Source organism: Cyprinus carpio, chromosome A17, assembly GCF_018340385.1.
Source record: "Cyprinus carpio isolate SPL01 chromosome A17, ASM1834038v1, whole genome shotgun sequence".
Taxonomy (NCBI): Eukaryota; Metazoa; Chordata; class Actinopteri; order Cypriniformes; family Cyprinidae; genus Cyprinus; species Cyprinus carpio.
The window spans coordinates 6,423,896-6,444,464 of NC_056588.1; the positions used below are offsets into that span (position 1 = coordinate 6,423,896).

Here is a 20,569-nt window from a genome sequence, read left to right on the forward strand (position 1 = left end):
ATGCAGAGATGCAACTTAGTTTGCTTATAATTAATTGTGTTTCACATAAAAAAGTATGCAGATTTTACACTTTTAATTATTTCAGATTGATGCACTTTAAAACAGTCAGTCTGTCTGCTTCACTTGAGTTATAAATGTTGAGAAATATTCATAAATTAATAATTATCCCACAGTATTAATTTAAAGTTTTATAACTGGTTTATCTTTCGTCTTTGTTGGATTATGCTGAGCTTGCAGTCATTTCCAACATATTTAAAATCTATTATCGCTCCAATATCTGATTTGTAATTAAAATAATCTTTGAGGCTAGGACCTCTTATGTTATGAGAATTTCAAGTCTGAGAAATTAATATTACAGTAATTTACATGCCTCTCTGGAATACATAATTCTGATTGTCCAATCTTGACAGTCAAATATTTTTGCATAATTCACTGTTGTCTAAAGCAAGTGATTTTCTAGTCTTTTTTTCTCATACTAAAATTATTTCAACTCAAATCAATATTCCTTGTCGCTTATTCATTCATTCAATATTTACTGTATTTCAATATATAAAAACATAGCAAAATGATCAAATCAGCTCAGGTCAATATTTTATGTCACTTATTTATTTACTGTATTTAAAGTATGAGAAATCATAACAAAATGACTATTAGAATAACTTACACAGCTCTCCGGAATACATGTTTCTGACTGGGAAAATTGTGGCGTTCAAATATTTTTGCATAATTGACTGTTTTCCCAGGCAACTGATTTTCAAATCAATATATCATGTCACTTTTTTAATTGATATGCTAATTAGCCATTTAATAAATGGCATAACACCTGGCTGTACATAATCTCTATGTTATGATTTAGAGTAACACTTGTAATTTCATTACTGAACATATATTTTGTGCAATTCTTTCATCATATCTCTAGTAAAACGGATGTCTCAGTATGACATTGTTTACATGAGCATTGCACTTTGCCAAACAATCAATGGATCTGTGCTAAAAAAATTACAGTGAAAAAGACACAACATTGTTGTCACTCTCCTTTTATTATCTAAATATGAGTGATGCATGCAACATTACTCCACAATTTGAGGTTTCCAGCAGTTTGAATGGTGAGAATGATTCCACCACCTGTCATCTAGGGAGGAGATGAGCAAATTTAACACAAAAGAGCCCTACAGTGCTTTGTTCCGCACTTCAAAAAAATCTTGCCTTTCTGCATGAGCAGTAACCTCCAATCAGAGTCACTCAGATTGCCAATCTTTGTCACTTGGCTGTTAGCGCAGAACCAATGTGGGAGTACTCATTTGGACACAGTTAGGGCTGGATATCATGAGACTGACACGGCACGTTTGGAGAGCCTCCTACGTGCCACCAGTCCATCTTTACATAAAAGGTCCAAGGATAGCTTTGTTTATATTTCCAATTGAATTTCTCCATTTTGATTTGCAAACACTGCAACACAAAAGCCCTGGCTGTGCAGGGGACAGATTTATCCATTTAATATGAGAGGCCTGACAAACTTTTATGTAACAGATCCTTTAGTGACACACTGGCGATGCTCCAGCTCAGTGGCAGGCATCGAGTGGATACGGAGCTGGGGCGTGGCAGCACAGAATTGCTGTGAAATCCCAGATAAGCTGAGTTTCAGTGGCAGTAGAGCCAGAGCTGAGTGAGTGGGAGGAAAAATGCATGAAAAAAGAGCCTTACCATCTGCTGCTGTGACAGTGACACAAAGGCAGACCTCCAGATCACCCACCCAAGCCAGGGGTTTGTGAAATCTTCATGAGATTGAAAAGATTTCAGTTGCGTTAGATAACAAAATAGACTTTTTCTCAGAAGTAACTTCAATTTTATATGCCGTCTTTGCAAAGACTTAAGCAACTGGTGTTATTTTTAAGGAAACATATGATGTCCCGTCCCGTTTCCATCAAGGACTTATTGTGAAATGTGATGTTTCAGTGCCATTTGGTTTGATATCAGATATGTAGTTAACAATGTACAATGAGAATCCATTTGTTATTAACATGAACTAACCAAGAAAATACTTCTTAAGCATTGATTAAAGCAATAGTTCACCCCAAAAAATTTGTTGAAAATGTACTCACCCTCAGGCCATTAACAGATCAGTTTGTTTCTTCATCAAAACAGATTTGGAGAAATTTAGCATTACATCACTTGCACATCAATGCAGCGAATGGGTACCAGCAGAATGAGAGTATTGAATTACTAAAGTTAAATGTTATTAAGCTTTTAAAATATAATAATGTTTTTGGATTATGTGTTGTGTGTTGGTGTGATGTTTATTTTTATTAACTGTATAGAGTTTGAATTGCTCATTATTCAATGCATTAACTAACATTAAGTAATAAGACCTTATTGCAGTGTTACAGATATCTGTAATTGCACCAGATATTCATTGGTGTATTGACATTATGCATGTTGCCCAACATTATTTAGGCTACCTATAGTAAATCAAATGTGTCTGCACAAAACTGCATCATTACCATTCAAACAGAAACATTTGGAATTGCGGCAATCACTCAGAGGACGCAGTTTGTCTTGTTGCAGATGCAAAAAGCATGCTAATTAACAATGAAAATCCAGCAGTATTACTGTAGGGTGCCAGTCATGGCAAGCTGCCTACTGTCTGATGTTCTCTCAACAGGAAATAAATCACAAATTGAAAGAAACAGTGGGGAAAGAAACTATAAAAAACGTTTTGTCCTCGCGTCCTTCCGAGTTCGTTCTTCCAAGGAAGCTACGATTTTAAACAAACAGCCGCTTCAAAATTCATAATTGAGGAAAAAAACTCCCTGTAATTTGTGTATTTTAATCATGCTTTAAAACCTGCTATATTAAGTATCTTTTGGGCCATTTTCGGTCTACAAATTAGTTTATGACTCAATGGTAAAAAAAAATGCATTACAGTATATGGCTGCAGGTTAGAACGAATTCGTTTCAGTTCGGTTGAATGTACAGTGTAGTAAAAATAGGCTAGTAAATGCCACGATTATGTAATACACAGTAGGCCTACTGTAAACAAAAATAATCGTAAAATCGGAAGTGAATCGAACTTGTCCTTTCACAACTACAATGCATTGATCCCACGAGAATAAACCTGTGTGGAATTGCGTCAATCACGAGTAGGCTATGTTTTGGCTTTTAGCGGATGCATTTCCCGCGTGCATTAGATCTGAAAGCATTCATAGTTTCCTCTGCAGAGATTTTTGAGGTCATATGTGTCTTAATCCGTCTTTTCCTCCAGCCGTACAGACAGCTGTGGGAAAGGCGTGTATGTCCACCGCTGATGCCATGTGGTCAAAGCAGCTGTGCAGCTGATAACCAATGACAGGCAGAAGACGCCGCGCGGAGCTGCTGCATGCGTCGCGTCGCGCCGCGCTGATATTTAAACCATCCACACATCGCGCATGCCAGAGATGCGAGCTGCAGCGATTTCTGCGCCGAGAGCGGAAAGATGCTGCCTTCCCCGAGTCACCGAGTTCATGGATTAAGCTGGATTTCAGGACACACCTGTAGATTTCTCACCTGCTCTGCATAATGCCTTACCTGAGACAGTTCCTGATTTTAGTGCTCTTCCTGGGCTCGTTTGGGGAATGCCGTTATAAACATACCGCGCGAGAGAGGAGGTGGACAGGAGCTGTGGAAACTCAGAAGCACGGGACGTAAGTGGCATTTCAGTCTTTGACAACTGAACTTGGATTGATATTTCACTTGCACATTGCTGGGTTCACAAATAATGATGATGATTATGAGGAATAGTATAGCAATGATCACAATAAAGTTGACTGAAGCTGTCTGTCAACAAGTGCACACAACATCTTTTTTACTAGTCACGATTATGTATTTATTTATTATTATTTCTGTTGAGATTTCAGTTTCAACTGGATTCATCAGTGAAGTTATTACTGCATGTTAAGACTGATTTTTACTTAAGGCAGCAATTCAGTTTAAGGTTTAGTGGGTTTTACAATCTGCTAATACTGATATTTACAGAGCAGAGTGGCTGTCTGGCCGATATTATACTATTTAATTATAGCAGCTGAGATATATAAAATTATAGAAATTAACCCTAAAATGCATGTCTGGTTGCCAGTTTTTGCTTTACTTGTGGTCTTTTCATCTGCAAATCTAGGAATGCCTAAATTAAGTGTGAATTTTAATTTAACTTGATTTTAGTTATATACTATATGTTATATACAGTCTATGCATATGCATTTTGACCCACATATTATATGAATTTTATGGGGGAAAGCTAGCTTTGCATTTTAGGGTTAAATTAAAAATCATAATTATAAATAATTTATTTTATTTTTTTTTAAAAACTGCAAAAAATTCTTTGAAAATGTATGACACTTCTGTTAATCGATCAAGTGGCCAGTTATCGGCCGATTCTGGTAATCTCCATATGGTCTAATCTCATGTGTCTTTATCTTAATGTTAACTTTTTCATTTCATGTTTAATTTAGCTGCATTTCTTAGTAATTATTTGTGAAATTTACTAGCAATTTCTGAGTAAAAATAGTTTAAACTAAAGTTTTAGTGTATCGGATCTATATCGGTCCATTACTAATTACAAGCATTTTATGATAATGTGTCTGATTTATGTGTAACAAGATGACGCGTGCTGCATACTGTATAAGAACTGAGGTGATGGTGTGAACTCATTCATTGATGTCTTTTGCAGACTCATTTTTCGACCACCTTTATTAGCCTGATTTCTGTATGACAGAATAGTGCCATAAATGAGGCCAGGGGCCAGTGCGCAATTAACGTGACCCAGACAGATGATACCGCCACTGAACCGAACACATATCACTGGTGTGCTCGAACTGGTGCATCTTATTCAGACAAACAGCCATGTGTCACAGGACAGTACGTTGGCACAGAGCTGTCCTGACGAACATCTCACATGAGTACAGCTTCATGGGTCTACAAAATTAAAACAAAGAAACAATCTGCAGAATTAACATGTTGTTAGAGTGCAGATTTGCATGAGAAAATCCAGCAGTATCACTGCAGACAGGGTGCCTGTCATAGCAAGCTGCCTTCTGTCTCATTTTCAATACAGGAAATTAAACTACAAATGAGAGGAACGAGGCAGTCGACTTCTCATTGTCTGTGATTGTTATATTGTCACATAAAGAGTTAATTATGTGCACTGTTTGACTGAGACAATCACAGTTCATGAATCCAGTGTTCAGGACTCATATGAATGTCTGTCGATAACATCTCCTGTAATTTGTAACAGATCCGACTGCTGCAGTTAGTTCACCACTGCCTTAACAATTTGCTGATACAAGCGCAGTGCATGATCTTAATCCGTCATTACACTTTTGCGGCTGCATTATCACAGAAATTATGTAAACGTCATTGACTTTGAGGGTTCAGGCTGAATTTTTCATGTAACCTCTGGTAGATTCCTAGCAATAGTGCACATTGTCTAAATTTGTGATATAAGAGGCTGATCTGAGTTTTTTTGTGACTTTGAAACCCACAGCTCACTGGCAAAGAAGCCACCGGATGTGACAAAATCACGGCGACTGAAAACAGAGCAGTTGTTGAAAGTGGATGACCATGACTTCACCATGAGGCCCGCGTTTGGAGGTTAGTTCATCATATTCCTGCATTGCAAATGTAAATTGCATTTCTTTGCCTTAATTTATATGCCACAACCTCAGTCTGGAGCCTTTTTTTAAAAAAAATCTTCAAAGACATGTTCAGTATGTGTAATTCAAAAGGTTTAGCATCCAAATCCTCTAAAGATTATTCAAAATAAGACAAATGTACTTCAGACATGAGACTAAGAAAGTCATAAATCCTGTTGATAAAGTACTGTTATGATGTCTTCACTCCATCTGTTTCCTAAATGCCACTAAATAGTTGCATTGTTTTGATCTTATGTACAGATTGCACATACAGTATTTAGTATGCATAGTTTGAGTGCATTCAGGTCGGTTACTTGACCAGCAGGCATTAAATCTACATTGGCTCCCTCTAGAGGGGTAAACAACCTCATTATTAAGCACTGCTGTGACCTGTAATTAAGACTGGGATTTCACTTTTACTGGAGTGCATTTGGTTTTAAGAATTGGAGTTTGTGATGTGCATTGATAGGCAGGCGAATTTAGCCCATTATTAATTGATATTAAACCATAAAGTTGCCTGTATTGTGTATCATATACCCCAAACAATTATTTTACATAGAATTTTTTATTCGTCCAATATAAAATTTTTGAAAGTCTGAAACCAAATCCGTTTTTATTTTAAACTGGAAATATAAAGTTTTATGATTCTGAAACAGAAAACTATTGCTATGTCACTAATCAAATAAATACATTTTTTGCCATTGATCATGTGACTCTCTGTACAGATAGTCATACGTTTTTGCTTCGATTGAAGCACAAGATTGTCTTTGGATCATGCTGGAGAAGATTTACATAAACTTGTGGAGTTTGTGCAGCTCAAGAGCTGATGCCATTGAAGCAAAGGGACAGAAACCAATTACTTTCTGTATTTCATGCTTATTTTCAATGTAAATATCCCACTCGAATTGCTACAGTGATAATATAATCGGTCTGTTATTTTCATGTTCAGAATAATAATGAACTTTTTTTTTTCTAGAAATGTGCGTGCTTTGATTTAATTTTTGCATGGACATGGACTTTCTCTGACCTTGATTTCACATATTTCTTTTTCAAAGCAATATCTTATTAAACTCGTTCAGATCAATTGCAGTTAGACATTTTTTAAGCTTTTAGCTTGGCAGATGGAGCCTTGTGCACTTTTCTCAAGCTTTTTACACCCTTTTTAAAGTTAACAATCAGTCAGATCACATAGAAACAGCTGGATGTGTGTCCAGATTGGGCATCCTCTGGGAAGATGAGGTTATGAAATAGTAATACTGTAATTAACCCAAAAAATGCAAACTGCTATTATTTATTCGCTATCATTTAGATATTTACATTAGATATTTTCAGTGGATTTCAATGATAGATTTATTAATTTTTCTTAGCATACAAGCACGTCCAGATTCAAAAATGGCTTGTCAACAGCAAAATGTTTTTGTGTGTGTATAAACACAACCTGCCATTTTTGATAAACAAGAATTTAAGATTATTAAGGACTAATGACTTCTCATGACTTCAGAAGACTCTTATGGTGCTTTTTATTTTTAGTGGGTTTATTTTCTTGCCTTTTTTGGAGTTTTACAGTCATGGTCACTGAACTGTCACTGCAATGGTGTAAAGATTCAAAAACTCTTCTTTTTGTGATCCATGGACAAAAATAACAGCATGAATGTTTGCAAAGACAGGAAGGTGAGTAAATCATGTCAGAATTTTCTTTTCTTTTTTTGTATGATCTATTCCTTTAATGCCTTCTATTCCTTCTCTACCACGGCTATTGTATTAAAGGATAATATAAGGGGGAGCTCAAAGATTCTCTTTAAGTGTATGACACTTAAAAGTTTGCGTAGTAAAAGCTAAGAACTAATGAAAGTTCTCCTGCTAGTCCATACAGTCCCCCTGTTCTTTTTTTAATAATGTGTTCCTACTGTATATAGGGCAAAGAAAAAGAAACACTCCCATGTTTGATGCCATTCCTCCTATGAATAGAGTATCTAAAAAGTCACTCGTTTGAATGTTCTGACTCGGCATACATTTGGGAATTGCTCTTTGTTCAGCAGGGGGTCACAGCAAAGGAAATGAAAATAGCCCAAACATATTCACCCCCTCAGACGCATACACAGATCTGTCAGCTCTGTCAGTAAAGCATTGTTGCATCCACTTGACTGCTGGTTCAAAACATGATGTAATGAGTTCACAGCTGTCAACCAATGGCATAGATTCATAGTATTATAGATTTTCACCAAGGGGTTAAAGGGCATTTTCATTTGCTTTTCTTCCAAAACACTAGATAGATAGATAGATAGATAGATAGATAGATAGATAGATAGATAGATAGATAGATAGATAGATAGATAGATAGATAGATTTTGTATAAAAACACCCTTTTTATCTTGTCAAAAACAACCCTGTTCACAGCAACTCGTTTTGGTGCATGTCTCTTTAAATGATAATGAGCTACTGCGTAGAAACTGGCTGCAAATTAAAAAAGCTTGCCAGATGACATGGTTTCACACTCAGACAGCGCATAACTAACTGGCTGAGTGCTTTTTCTCCTTTTTCTTTTTTTGCTTTTCTGAGCTGCCAGATATGCCAGAAATCTAACTAAATGCAAAAAAAGCTTAAAAAATTTAATCCGATGTCCCCTTTAAATAAACAGGTTTGTTCAGAACAATGGGTTATTTTGCGTGTAGACATTTCTCAAAAATATGTTGCTGTATCAAAGGTATTTTTATGATCTTGTTGAACCATTACTTTTCACAGAAATTGTTGCTGTCAATATTTCGTTTTTTCATTTTTTAAATTATTTTAAAATGTAGAATTAATGCAATGAGCTATTATAAAGTACTTTATTCTTATAATAAAAATAATAATTGGTTTTATGGTAATTACGTTTTATTTTTCAGTAAATGTCAAATAAGTCAAAGGATCCTGAGCTTAAAAATTGACAGTGCATTTGACAGTGCATTTGACAGTGCATTTGTGAAATATGCATATACTGACATTGTAGCTCAAAAATATGTATGATACCAGATGGACCAGACTGTGTTAAAACCAAAATAATAGAGAAGCTCTTCTTAAAATAAAGATGTTGTGAATTGCCCAATGACAACAGGCCGGTTCAGAATAAGGGGTTATTTTGCATGTAGATCTTACTCAAAAATATCTTGCTCTATTCCAAATATTTACATGGTTTTGTTGAACCATTTCTTTTCACAGCTCTGTCAATATGCTGCAATAATAATTATATATAAAATTATGAATTTTGGACCAGGAAGATGACATTGGCTTTCATCCCTGTTGTGTCCTATCATATTAAACAATGCTTTTTAGCATGCTTTTCATCGACCAGTGGCAGTATATAGATACTGCCATTGGTCATTGAAAAGCATGCTAAAAATTGATTAGTAAATGGTAGCACAGGTATAATGTGCCATGGGTACTGCATAAATGAGCTTTACTTCTGAAGCAAAAGAGAATTGCTAATGCATGACTGCACTCTGGTTTAAATCCAGAGACGGCTAACTGATGGTGCATAAAGCTTAGGTCTAATCCTCCACAAGGGGAGTATCAGTTGATGTACACAGAACATATAGCACTCACTGCGTGTTTATGGGTCATTACAGGGCAGTATGTGTTTCTTGATGTGAAGGATTACACATATTATTAAAGATTGGTATCATGTTGTAGTCTGCAGATTTGCATATGCACAATGCAGCTTTCATTTCAATGTTCAGGCCAGCTGTGCCAGCAGCTTCTGAAAACCAGATACGAAATGAAATGAAAGATCAAAAGATATCAAGTAACATCTCTGTGCCAGGATGAAGCCAGCGGCCTTTTTCGTGTTTTTCGTACAGCCAAATCTGGCTAAATTCTGACATTCTGCGAAAGGATCACTTAGTTTTACAAGCTGCTTGCGGAACTGAGGACGATTGTAATCAAATTACATTTTGTTGGCACTCTCTCTCTTTTCTCGCTTTTTCTATTTGTCCGTTAAAGACTTAAGCGGTCCTCGCTGATGGGTTGGTCCATCTGGAGGATCGCTCGATCTGCTATGGGCTGAGGCGCGATTAATCTGGCAGCGGTTTGTACTGACCGGTCATGTGGATTAGCACATGCAACAATCCCAGCCTGCCCTGCCCCGCAGACAGCTGGTTTAAAGACCGCCCACTAGCCAAACATCAACCAGCGATTACCAGCTCAATGTCATAGCCTCGGGAACTTTGAAAGAAAAGCACTATTAATAAAATCAACACTGGAAAGGGGTGATTTATTTCTTTTTTAAAAAGGAGTAGTTCACCTTAAAAATAAACATGTTGTTGTACTATGACTATGACTTTCTTTCTTCTGTGAATACAGACGGAGATATTTTTATGAATTTTTTTGAAGGATAAAAAGTCATATGGGTTTGGAACAACATGAGTGTGTAAATAATAACAAAACATTATCATTATTATTATTATTATTTTAATGAACTGTCCATTTAAAGAACATTTTGTTATTATAATCGTTGTTTCAAACCTCTGTGACTTTTCTTCTTTTTCTGTGGAACACAAAAGGATATTTTTCTTTGAATTTTTAGAGGATAAAAGGTCATATGGGTTTGAAACAACACGAGGATGTGAAAATAAAAACAGAAAATTATTTGTTTATTTATTTTATTTGTTGATGAACATTTTGTCCTCATCTTTATGTTGTTTCAAACCTTTAAGAGTTTCTTCTGTGGAACACGAAAAGAGATATTTCTATGAATTTTAAGAGGATAAAAGTGTGCAAATAAAGAGAAAATTCTTTAATTTTTGTTAATTTATTTTTTGATGATCTCTTTAATGGACGTTTGTTGTAATCATTATGTGCTTCTAAACCTCTATGACTTACTTTCTTCTGTGGAACATAAGATGAAAATACTTTTATGAATTTTAAGAAGATAAAAAATCATATTGGTTTGAAACAACATGAGAGAATATAAATAATAATTCTTTTTTTAATTTTTTAATTTTTATATTTTAAGATAATGAATTTTATGAGAATAAAAAGTCATATTGGTTTGGAACAACATAAGAGTTTGTAAATAATAAGAGAATTTTCATTCATTCATTCATTCATTCATTCATTCAACTATGCCTTTAGGAACATTTTGTCATAATCATTACATTGTGCTTAACCTTTATTACTTTCCTTCTTCTGTGGAATCCAAAAGGGGACATTTTTATAACATTTTAAGAGAATACAATTTCATATGGATTTTGAACAATATAAGAGTGTGTAAAACAAAAGAAAGAAAGAAAAATATGTATTTATTTATTTATGAACTTTAATGATATCCAGTTAATACAGAGATCTTTGAATTTGTTTTTAATGGGAAAAGCACAAATACCCACCTCCAAGTGGTAACTGCAACTGAGAAATAGGACAACTGAACTCAAGGTCATTCTAATGGTTTCAGACTCAAACTGACAGCAGGGGGTTGATTAGTTGGGACAAATCGATTTTACCTAGGAGCTGTGTCCTTATTTAGGCTTATTTGTGTGATATGAAAAGCCTTGATGGTACATGACAGGGAAATTGACAGGATGGTCCAGTGAGTGTTGCATAGCAATCGTTTACTTATGAGGATTTGGATTACATAAGCAAATTTGTAAAAGTCATCTCCACAGTTGGTGGTTACAGTATTTATCAACAGGACTCATATGCGTTTTCTGCAGCATATAAAATAATGCTTGTGCATTTCATGAAGGGTTTTTATGAGTGATACATTAAGTGACATGTAATGGCAAGTTTCAGTCAGTGTCGCTATCATTTTGAGCATCAAAGATTAATCTACCATTTCCAGTAATCTCTTTGGATTACTAGGACTAGGAGTGGCGATGGGACACGCTGGAAATCTCGTTTTGAATCTGTCCGGCGTTCCTACATCATCCCCGTCCGTATGTACAGGCCTGCCCCCTGCCCATTTACCTAAATGTCTTACCTTCTGAGTGACAGATAGCCCTATTACACTAATCCTGGTAAAAAGCAAGGCTTTAGATTTGCTGCAAAAGACCTTACAAGTGCATCTCCATGTAGGATATCAAAGCTGCAGTTCCGGTTGAAGGCCCGTCCTTTGAGAGCTAGCATTCCTTACAATCCGTTAGATGTCAAAGCAGCTGCTAAGCCTTTTGTGAACAGATCTGGTGGAAAGCAAACAGATCCAGATCTGGCCATGAGGACGTATTTAATGATGCTCACAGAAGTCTTAGCGAACACCCTGCTAATTGCGACTGGTATGAAGCTGTCAGAATCCAGTAAACAATGAGAATTATGAAAAATAAATGCATGGTACATGCAGAAGAGGTCATGTAGCAATGGGATGGAGAAGATGGTGTAATTCAATTGAAAAACATAGTTGTTGTAGAAATCGATGACATGTTTTGTCTTTTGCAGGTCCTGCTATTCCTGTGGGAGTTGATGTACAAGTGGAAAGCTTGGACAGTATTTCAGAAGTTGACATGGTAAGTAATCCCAAACAGTTGCTTTTCACATGTGTCGTTTTACATAACATCATCAGCTATTTGATTCTAAATTACTGAACATATGAGCACACATTAAACAGTTAAATTTGAATTTGACAAAACAAGAAATTAAATTTAGCCAGACTTTATTTTTTTTGCTTAAATGTAAATATTAAAAAAATATTTTTATGCTATTGAAATAAAATAAAAACAAAGCCAGTAAAACACTACCATTGTGTAAACTGTTTAGTTTTTACATCATCTTATATATCTTTTTTTTATTATTATTAATTTATCTATTCATTCATTTATTAATAATAATTAGAATTTTGTGATTAATCGTCATGAAAATCTACTATCCAAAAATAAAAAGGTCCTAAAAATAGGTTGCATTTTCTATGCAAAGTATAATTTAAATATAGTTAAATAACAGAAAAAATATTCGAATAAAATATAAATCCTTATAATATATATAATTTATTTCTTTTGATTTTGTTAAAAAAAAATTACCTGGACATGATCTTCACAAGTTTTGTAAGAATCACTTTCAATTTCGTAATTTTCTTGCTTTTTGCCCATTTGTTACTGGCTGTTTTTAAATCCCACAATGGTATTCCTAAAAGAGCTGCTGCCGTCTCTGATGGTTGAAACTTTGATCATGGATCTTCTTTTTACTTCTGTTTTAACAGAATATGACACCCATTCTGGCATTCCATTCTCAATTTTTGGATTTCACAAGCCTTTGTGCGATGCAACAAAGAAACTGTGTGGTGTTTTTCTTGACCATATATCATTACAGGCCACATCAGATTTTATGATTATATAACCAAAAGAAAGAATAGAGAAGGGATGGTCTGCTTGAGCAATTTAGAGAGGCATTTGGAGGATCGAGAGTTACTGTACATCAACTTTCTACTTAAACAAACTGCAAAGAAAAGAATTGTTGTAAGGAAAAGATCTGAAGTTGGTTTTGTACTGCAGCGAAAAACAGTTGTCACTCCCAAAACTTTACAGTGTGTACATTGCCTGTATTTATAAAGTAAATAAGTGAACCTCACAAAACCTTTGAAGAACATGGTCTTATTTCACCCCAAAATAAAAAGAAAGAAACCATTTTTTGCTTAGAAAATAAAGCCAACATAATGTTTTTATCCTTGGGCATTAAATTTATGACCCTCCTCTCAATTCTCATTACTGTAAAGAAAACAAAATCCTATTCTTATCACGATGATGAAAAAACAACGTTATATATTATATATATCATCATTTACTCACCCTTATGATGTTGTGAACATAAAGACTTCCTTCCTTGGAACACAAAAGGAGAATTTCTGAAGAATGTGGTCACTCTTTTGATTGCAATGACAAGGAATAAAGCTTTCAAGCTTCAAAAGGATACTAAAGTCCCAATACAGTGGTTCCTATGAGTTGTGCGCTATGTTCTTCTGTCTTCAGAGGACTGAAGATTTGGGATATTCCACACAAGTCATATGAACCACTTTTATGGTACTTCAAAAAGGTCTCAGAAGCTCTAGTCTCATTTTTGTGACATATACAAAAAAAATCAAAAAAAAAAGTCATACAGGTTTGGAATAACATGGGGTGAGTATGAAAAAAACATGAGCAAACAAAATGAGTAAATGATGACAGAATTTTTATTTTTGGTAGAACTATTCCTTAAAAAGTTTTTCTTTCACATCACATACATGAAAATCAAATATTCTTTACCTCACAGTAAGATGCTTAGTAATGTGTCAATACTAAAATTCCTAATGGTCCTTCATTTTATTAAAGCCAAATATAATTTTTATTTATTTATTTTTCTGATTTTGGGGTCAAATGTGACAGGTTTTCATGAGATTAACCCGAATATGCACGGTCTCATGTTTGGGGTCAGTAAGATTTTTTAAAAGAAGTTTTTTTCACCAAGGCTGCAATTATTTGATAGAAATACAGTAAAATAACTTTTTTTAAATAAATAAAAGATTTTAAATGACTGTTTTTATTTGAACTTATTTTAAGATGTAATTCGTTCTTGTGATGGTAAAGCTGAATTTTCAGCAGCCAGTACTCCAGTCTTCAGTGTCACATGATCTTTCAGAAATCATTCTAATAGGCGTATTTGGTGCTCAAAAATCTTCAAATCATGTTGATAACTGTTGTGCTTTTTAATAATTATGTGGAAACTGTGATAGAGTATTTTCAGGATTCTTTGATAAAAAGGATGTTTAAAAGAAAATCAATTATTTGAAATAGAAATGTTTGTAACATTATGAATTACTTTACTGTCACTTGATCAACTGATTGCATCCTTGCTGAATAAAAGTGTTAGTATGTTAAAAAAAAAAACTTTTGAACAGTTCAGAAAACAAGAATGGTAGAGCCTCCTTTAAAAATCACTGTGCTTTAACTAAATATTGTACAAACCCTTCTTGAAAATTCTTTTTTTCCTCCATCTGTGTAGGACTTTACTATGACATTATACCTGAGACACTACTGGAAGGATGAGCGCTTGTCTTTCACCAGCACTACAAATAAAAGCATGACTTTCGACGGGCGCTTGGTGAAAAAGATCTGGGTTCCTGACGTCTTCTTCGTCCACTCTAAAAGATCTTTTATTCATGACACCACCACAGAAAATATCATGCTGAGAGTGTTCCCTGATGGTCACGTTCTTTACAGCCTGAGGTAAAAAAGCAGATTATCTACACCGGCATTTCTGACTTTTAAGTGAGCCATTATAATTCCAATTAAATGTAAGTTGTGTATATATTTATAGAGTTTAAATGTATTCATGCAAATGTACTTATACATATTTATTTTAATTCCTGTTTATTTTGTACAGTGTAAGAAAAAGTTAATATTTTTTCAGTTGTTCAGCATTTACTACATTTCACCTCCAAGCAACTCAACTACTGAATGTGGTTTCATTTAAATGTGGTCAAAAAACAAAAGCACTTCACTGGGCTTAAGCATTTGCATATTGCTTCGGTGTTAAAATTAGAATGATGCTTCTGGCCTGTGATGTTTTTGCTGTGTCTTTTGTGCTGCGCGTTAAAAATTAGGCCAAGCTACCTGCGTGCAGGCTATAATCAGGGGCTGAGTTCAAAGTCAAATTTCAGACACTGTTCTGGCTCCAGGGAAAGTGTCATTATTGATGGGACTGGCCCAGATTATTTCCATTGTCCGACAAATGATGGACACCACTACAGAGAACAGAGAGAGTCAGAAAAATGAAACAGCCTTAGTGTCGGTTCAGAAAATGGCGCCAGTATGCCTTCTTGACTAGCATTACTAAGCACATTTACATCACATTTACATTTTTATTCTAAGCAGGGGCTTTCTTACCAAAGCTACTGTCATTCCAAGCCCATATGACTTTCGCTTTTCTGTGGAACTCAAAAGGAGATGCTTAGCAGAATGTCCAAGCTGCTCTTTTACATCCATTGTGTGGAAAAGAGCAGCTTGGACACTCTGCTAGAAAACTACTTTTGCATTTCACAGAAGCAAGAAAGTAGGGCTGGGCAAAAAAAATGTTATATCAAGATTGCAATTAAAATTACTGTTGATACCCATGGTAGGCTCTGGACATGGATTTGGACATGGATATGGATTAATCTAACAGTCTATTAGATTGTAAATTAATTTCATTAGACACCATTTTTGATTATACTTTTATATTAAATCATAAAACCTAGAATCCAGAGGAAATAAAATGGAAATACAAAAGAATTTAGAGGAAAATAAAACTGATTTCATGGAGCCCTAAATTCAAAGTTAGCTTACTCTGTGGAGTTTAATTGAGAGCAAACAGTTTATGTTTACATTCACTTTCAAGGTCTAGTAAACGTATGGAAAACATTTCTTTCTCCATTAACTGTAAATTAATATCTGTGATAAATATCGATATCATATGATATGGTTTTTAGTTGTTGTAAATTTTTTTTTATTATTGATATGAATTTATGGTATTAAAAGTTTGTATTTTGATGTTTTTTGGTGATGTTGGAATTTGTTATAATTCTTGATATTAAAGTTCCATGAATTTTGGGTTTGAAAAGTGAATAAAGCAGGCATCTGTGAGGAATATGATGAAATATAAAGATCTAAGACGGTGGGTTTCTGTATTTTCGTCCTGTGTTATACATGGTTCTTGTGCCCAGGGTCACGGTTACAGCAGCCTGCAACATGGACTTCAGCCGTTTCCCGCTGGATTCACAGTCCTGCTCTTTGGAGTTGGAAAGCTGTGAGCGAATCATTAATTTGTGTTATTTTTAGTGCGGCACATGCTCAATTCACTCTGCCAAGTTAGTTTTTCCTGAATTGGATCCTTCTTTTCTAGACGCCTACACAGATGAGGATCTGATGCTGTACTGGAAAAGTGGAGATGAGTCTTTGAGTATAGATGAGAAAATCTCTCTCTCTCAGTTCCTCATTCAGAAGTTTCACACTACCTCTCGGCTGGCTTTCTACAGCAGCACAGGTATTGGGCGATTATTTGTCAAGTTGAATTATTTCAAGTAGTGTGGCCCCAATATGGATTTGGACACTTAAGTCACACTTAAATGTGTATGAATGTTATTGCATTAAATATCAGAGCAGGTGGCATCTGCACACATATGATGCTTTTCTCAGAACTAACTTGGCTTCTCTGAGCTGGTTTTGTAGTGACATTTAACCAACTGGTGCTACTGATTCATCAAATTGTGGACAATGTGTAAAAAATTTTGGATAATTTACAGTCTAACAAATGTATTTTTGTGAAATATTTAGCTTGAAAAGTGTGCTTGTGCTGTCTTGCTTTAAAATATACTACTGGTCAAAAGTTTAGGGTCAGTACGATTTTTGATAGATATTTATAATGTCACAAAAGATTTCTATTTCAAAATAAATGCTGTAGTGTGCTTTCTATTCATCAAAGAATCCTAAAATATCACGGTTTCCACAAAAATATTGAGCAGCACAACTGTTTTTAACATTGATGATAGTAATAAGAAATGTTTCTTGAGAACCAAATCAGCAAATTAAAATGATTTCTGAAGGATCATTGTGACACTGGAGACTGGAGTAATGGTAATTAAAACAGAAAACAGTTATTTTAAATTGTAATTGGGTCAAATTAATGCAGCCTTGAGAGACTTCTTTCAAAAACATAAAAAAATCTTATCAACTCCATACTTTTGAATGGTAGTGTAAATGCCAATTGTTTAATTTTTAAGTGTGGCTAAATTGTTTGCTAGGTTTATATTTGACTCCATGTGCATTTTTATCTCTTTCTCTCTTTAGGATGGTACAACCGCCTGTATATAAACTTTACGCTTCGCCGCCACATCTTTTTCTTCCTGCTGCAGACTTATTTCCCAGCCACACTTATGGTTATGTTGTCATGGGTGTCATTTTGGATTGATCGCAGGGCTGTTCCAGCCAGAGTTTCATTAGGTAAGATTATCACAAATTGGCATTTTTGCATCAGGTGTCATCGTTACTTCCTATGTCAAGTCACACACCTGCAGATCTTAACAGGATGTGCTGATTTTATCGGTATCACCACGGTGCTCACCATGTCCACCATCATCACTGGGGTGAACGCCTCCATGCCCAGAGTCTCCTACATCAAAGCTGTGGACATTTACCTGTGGGTCAGTTTTGTGTTTGTGTTTCTGTCCGTCTTGGAGTATGCAGCAGTCAACTATCTGACCACGGTCCAGGAGAGGAGAGAGCGTAAGCTCAGAGATCGAGCAGTTAGAGAGCAGGTAAAAAATAGAATTGGTTAAATAAACAGTACACACCAAAAAAAAAAAAAATATTTTTCAATTATGCAGTGTTTTCCAACTGTAATCAACTACTTTGCCATGACCTCATGACATTTTGTGAGCAGTTAAAAAATAGAAAAAAAAAAATATTTTTCAATTATGCAGGTTTTCAAATGCAAATAAAAATGAAGTAATGTAAATTGGAAAACTTGTGTTATTCCAATCAGATATCCTAACACAAAAGAATGTGTGGATATTACTTCTGATTACTTCTGAATGGAAGGCCATGTCAACCACATTGCACTGTGGGATATTATACTTCACACAGTGCATATTTTAAATTTATTTCTATGCAGACAGAAAATTTGCCTAATTGTATTCTGCTTAATATTACAAACTACTCATGTTAAAGGCTATTGCCATTTTAACTTCTCTATAGAGTGCAACATTGTCCGCCCACTTTATCTCTGGCCATGGTTCTGGAAGTATTTTCCCATTCATTTTTCCCTGTATAGATTTTCAGTAGTCTTTGTTTAGACGTTATATGACCTGAACCAAGCCAACCAGCTATGAGGTGAATCACAACATTACAAACTTTCATTTGAACAAAAAATATATCTATATACAAATATTTAAATCGTTTGAGAGTGTAAGAAGATGGTCTCTATCTACAGCACTTCATGGGAATGTGTGGGCGCTAAAGAGTTCTTTTGGCACAATTTGCTTGTTTCGATTTGATTAGTGAAGATTTTTTGGCAGAATCATGGTTAATGTAGCTTTTCCATCAGATATTCCACTTTAAACATGATTATTTAAATAAGTTTAAATAATATAAGCTGTTGGACTCCAGTTGAATTCCAGTTGATTTAACAACCTCATAACTTACAGTTTCTAAGTTATTGTTCAAAATCAGTTCTATGGAGAAAAATTATAGAATTTTTACTTCTAGACCCCAACTGTTGCACTCTATATTCAACCCCACTTTGTATATTTGCAGGATATACATCAACACAGGAAAGAAAAATTGCATTTTAACACCCTCTTTATTTTCTCATTTTTAAAAGTTGAGTAATGTGATAAGATAGTTAGCCATCAGCTAAATAAAGCCAACTGATAATGTGCCCTTGCTAATGATCTCTTCTCTTTGTTCTCTGTTCTCCCTGGGTGCCAAACTCAACCTGTTCCAGTCATTGCCCTGCACCTGCGGTATGTCCCACACCAGGACCATGATGTTAGATGGGACCTACAGTGAGGCTGACACCAACAGTTTGGCTGGCTACACAGAAGCTCCCATGGTTCTTGAGGATATGATGCCAGAGAAACAGGAGCACATGGTGGTGCACCTGTCAATGAGCAGCGAGTCCACCACCACCAAGAAAAAGGGCATCCGCGCCTTACGCATTATGCAGAACACGCATGCCATTGATAAGTACTCCCGCATGATCTTCCCTGGAGCCTATATTTTTTTAATCTTATTTATTGGTCGGTGTATTGCTGATCATTCTCCAGCTACATCCATCTTTTACTCTTTTTTGGACTTATGGAGGTTTTATACAACCGTCCTTGACTTTTTGATGCACATCAGACATTGGCTCATGTGATACCAAATTGCAGTTACCTTTGTCACTTCATGCACAAAAAGACTGAGAGAAAGAGGGTTGTCTGTGTCAGTTGAGTGCTTCATGTAAGCCTTTTCTGGTTTATGACAAATTAACTGTAAAACACTTATCAGACATTGTATGGGCTTATGTGTTTTTTCTTCATGTTTGCGTCATTGGACTATTAAGTATTGCAAGGAAGTCTGGTGTTATCTTCTCTTTTAAAGGTAGGTGTACTATTATTTTTTTTATTTTTTTATTTTTTACGATAAATAAAGTTTTTTTTTTTAGAATATGTTTTTTAATATCATGTGATATAATAATATTATTTTTTGTATATATTACAGATGTGTATGTGTAAGTTGGGTGGTTCACCCTCATAGGGTCCGCTATGTTGAGATCATATGACTTGCTGTGTTGTGCAATTTAAGCAATTTAATAATAAGTTTAGATATTTATTTATTAATATAGCATATTTATACACTTTTGCAGTGCTCAAGGTGCTCATCAAAATTAAACAAAACAGACATAAAACAAACCAAATACAATATAAATATTAAAGACACAACAAAGTTCCTAAAGTTGATGAAAAAATGTAAATAGTAATAGTAATAGTAAATGAAAAAAATCTATGAAAAAGAACAGAAATTAGAAATTAAAGAGATACTCCACACCAAAATGAAAATTTTGTCATTAAGCACTTACCCCCATGTCGTTCCAAACCCGTAAAAGCTTTGTTCGTCTTCGGAACACAACTTAAGATATTTTGGATGAAAACCCGGAAGCCTGTGACTGTCCCATAGACCGCCAAGTAAATAACAGTGTCAAGGTCCATAAAAGGTATAAAAGTCGTCGTCAGAATACTCCATCTGCCATCAGACATGCAATCTGGGTTAAATGAAGCGACAGGAACACTTTCTGTAAGCGAAGAAAACAAAAATAATGACTTTATTCAATAATTTCTTTGTCAGCAGTCTCCTCTGTGTCTCTCCAAATTAACGTATGCTGTATATGCTCTTCTGTATCATCCGTGCCACAAGGATGCACTGTTTTATTTCAAATCAAAGCTAAATACACGTAGAAAC

The 20,569-nt window shown here is 35.0% G+C and overlaps 1 protein-coding gene across 1 annotated transcript; it reads left to right on the forward strand.

Annotated features, from left to right (window-relative positions):
• The first annotated feature begins 2,822 nt into the window (after positions 1-2,822).
• On the forward strand, positions 2,823-19,707 carry LOC109057162 (gamma-aminobutyric acid receptor subunit rho-2-like). The gene is given in 10 exon segments (XM_042773762.1): positions 2,823-3,680; positions 5,516-5,622; positions 12,066-12,133; positions 14,598-14,821; positions 16,297-16,379; positions 16,476-16,616; positions 17,420-17,571; positions 17,674-17,886; positions 19,074-19,347; positions 19,350-19,707. Coding segments are annotated over 10 exon segments (1,422 nt in total). The 5' UTR covers positions 2,823-3,555; the 3' UTR covers positions 19,385-19,707.
• Positions 19,708-20,569: the final 862 nt, after the last annotated feature.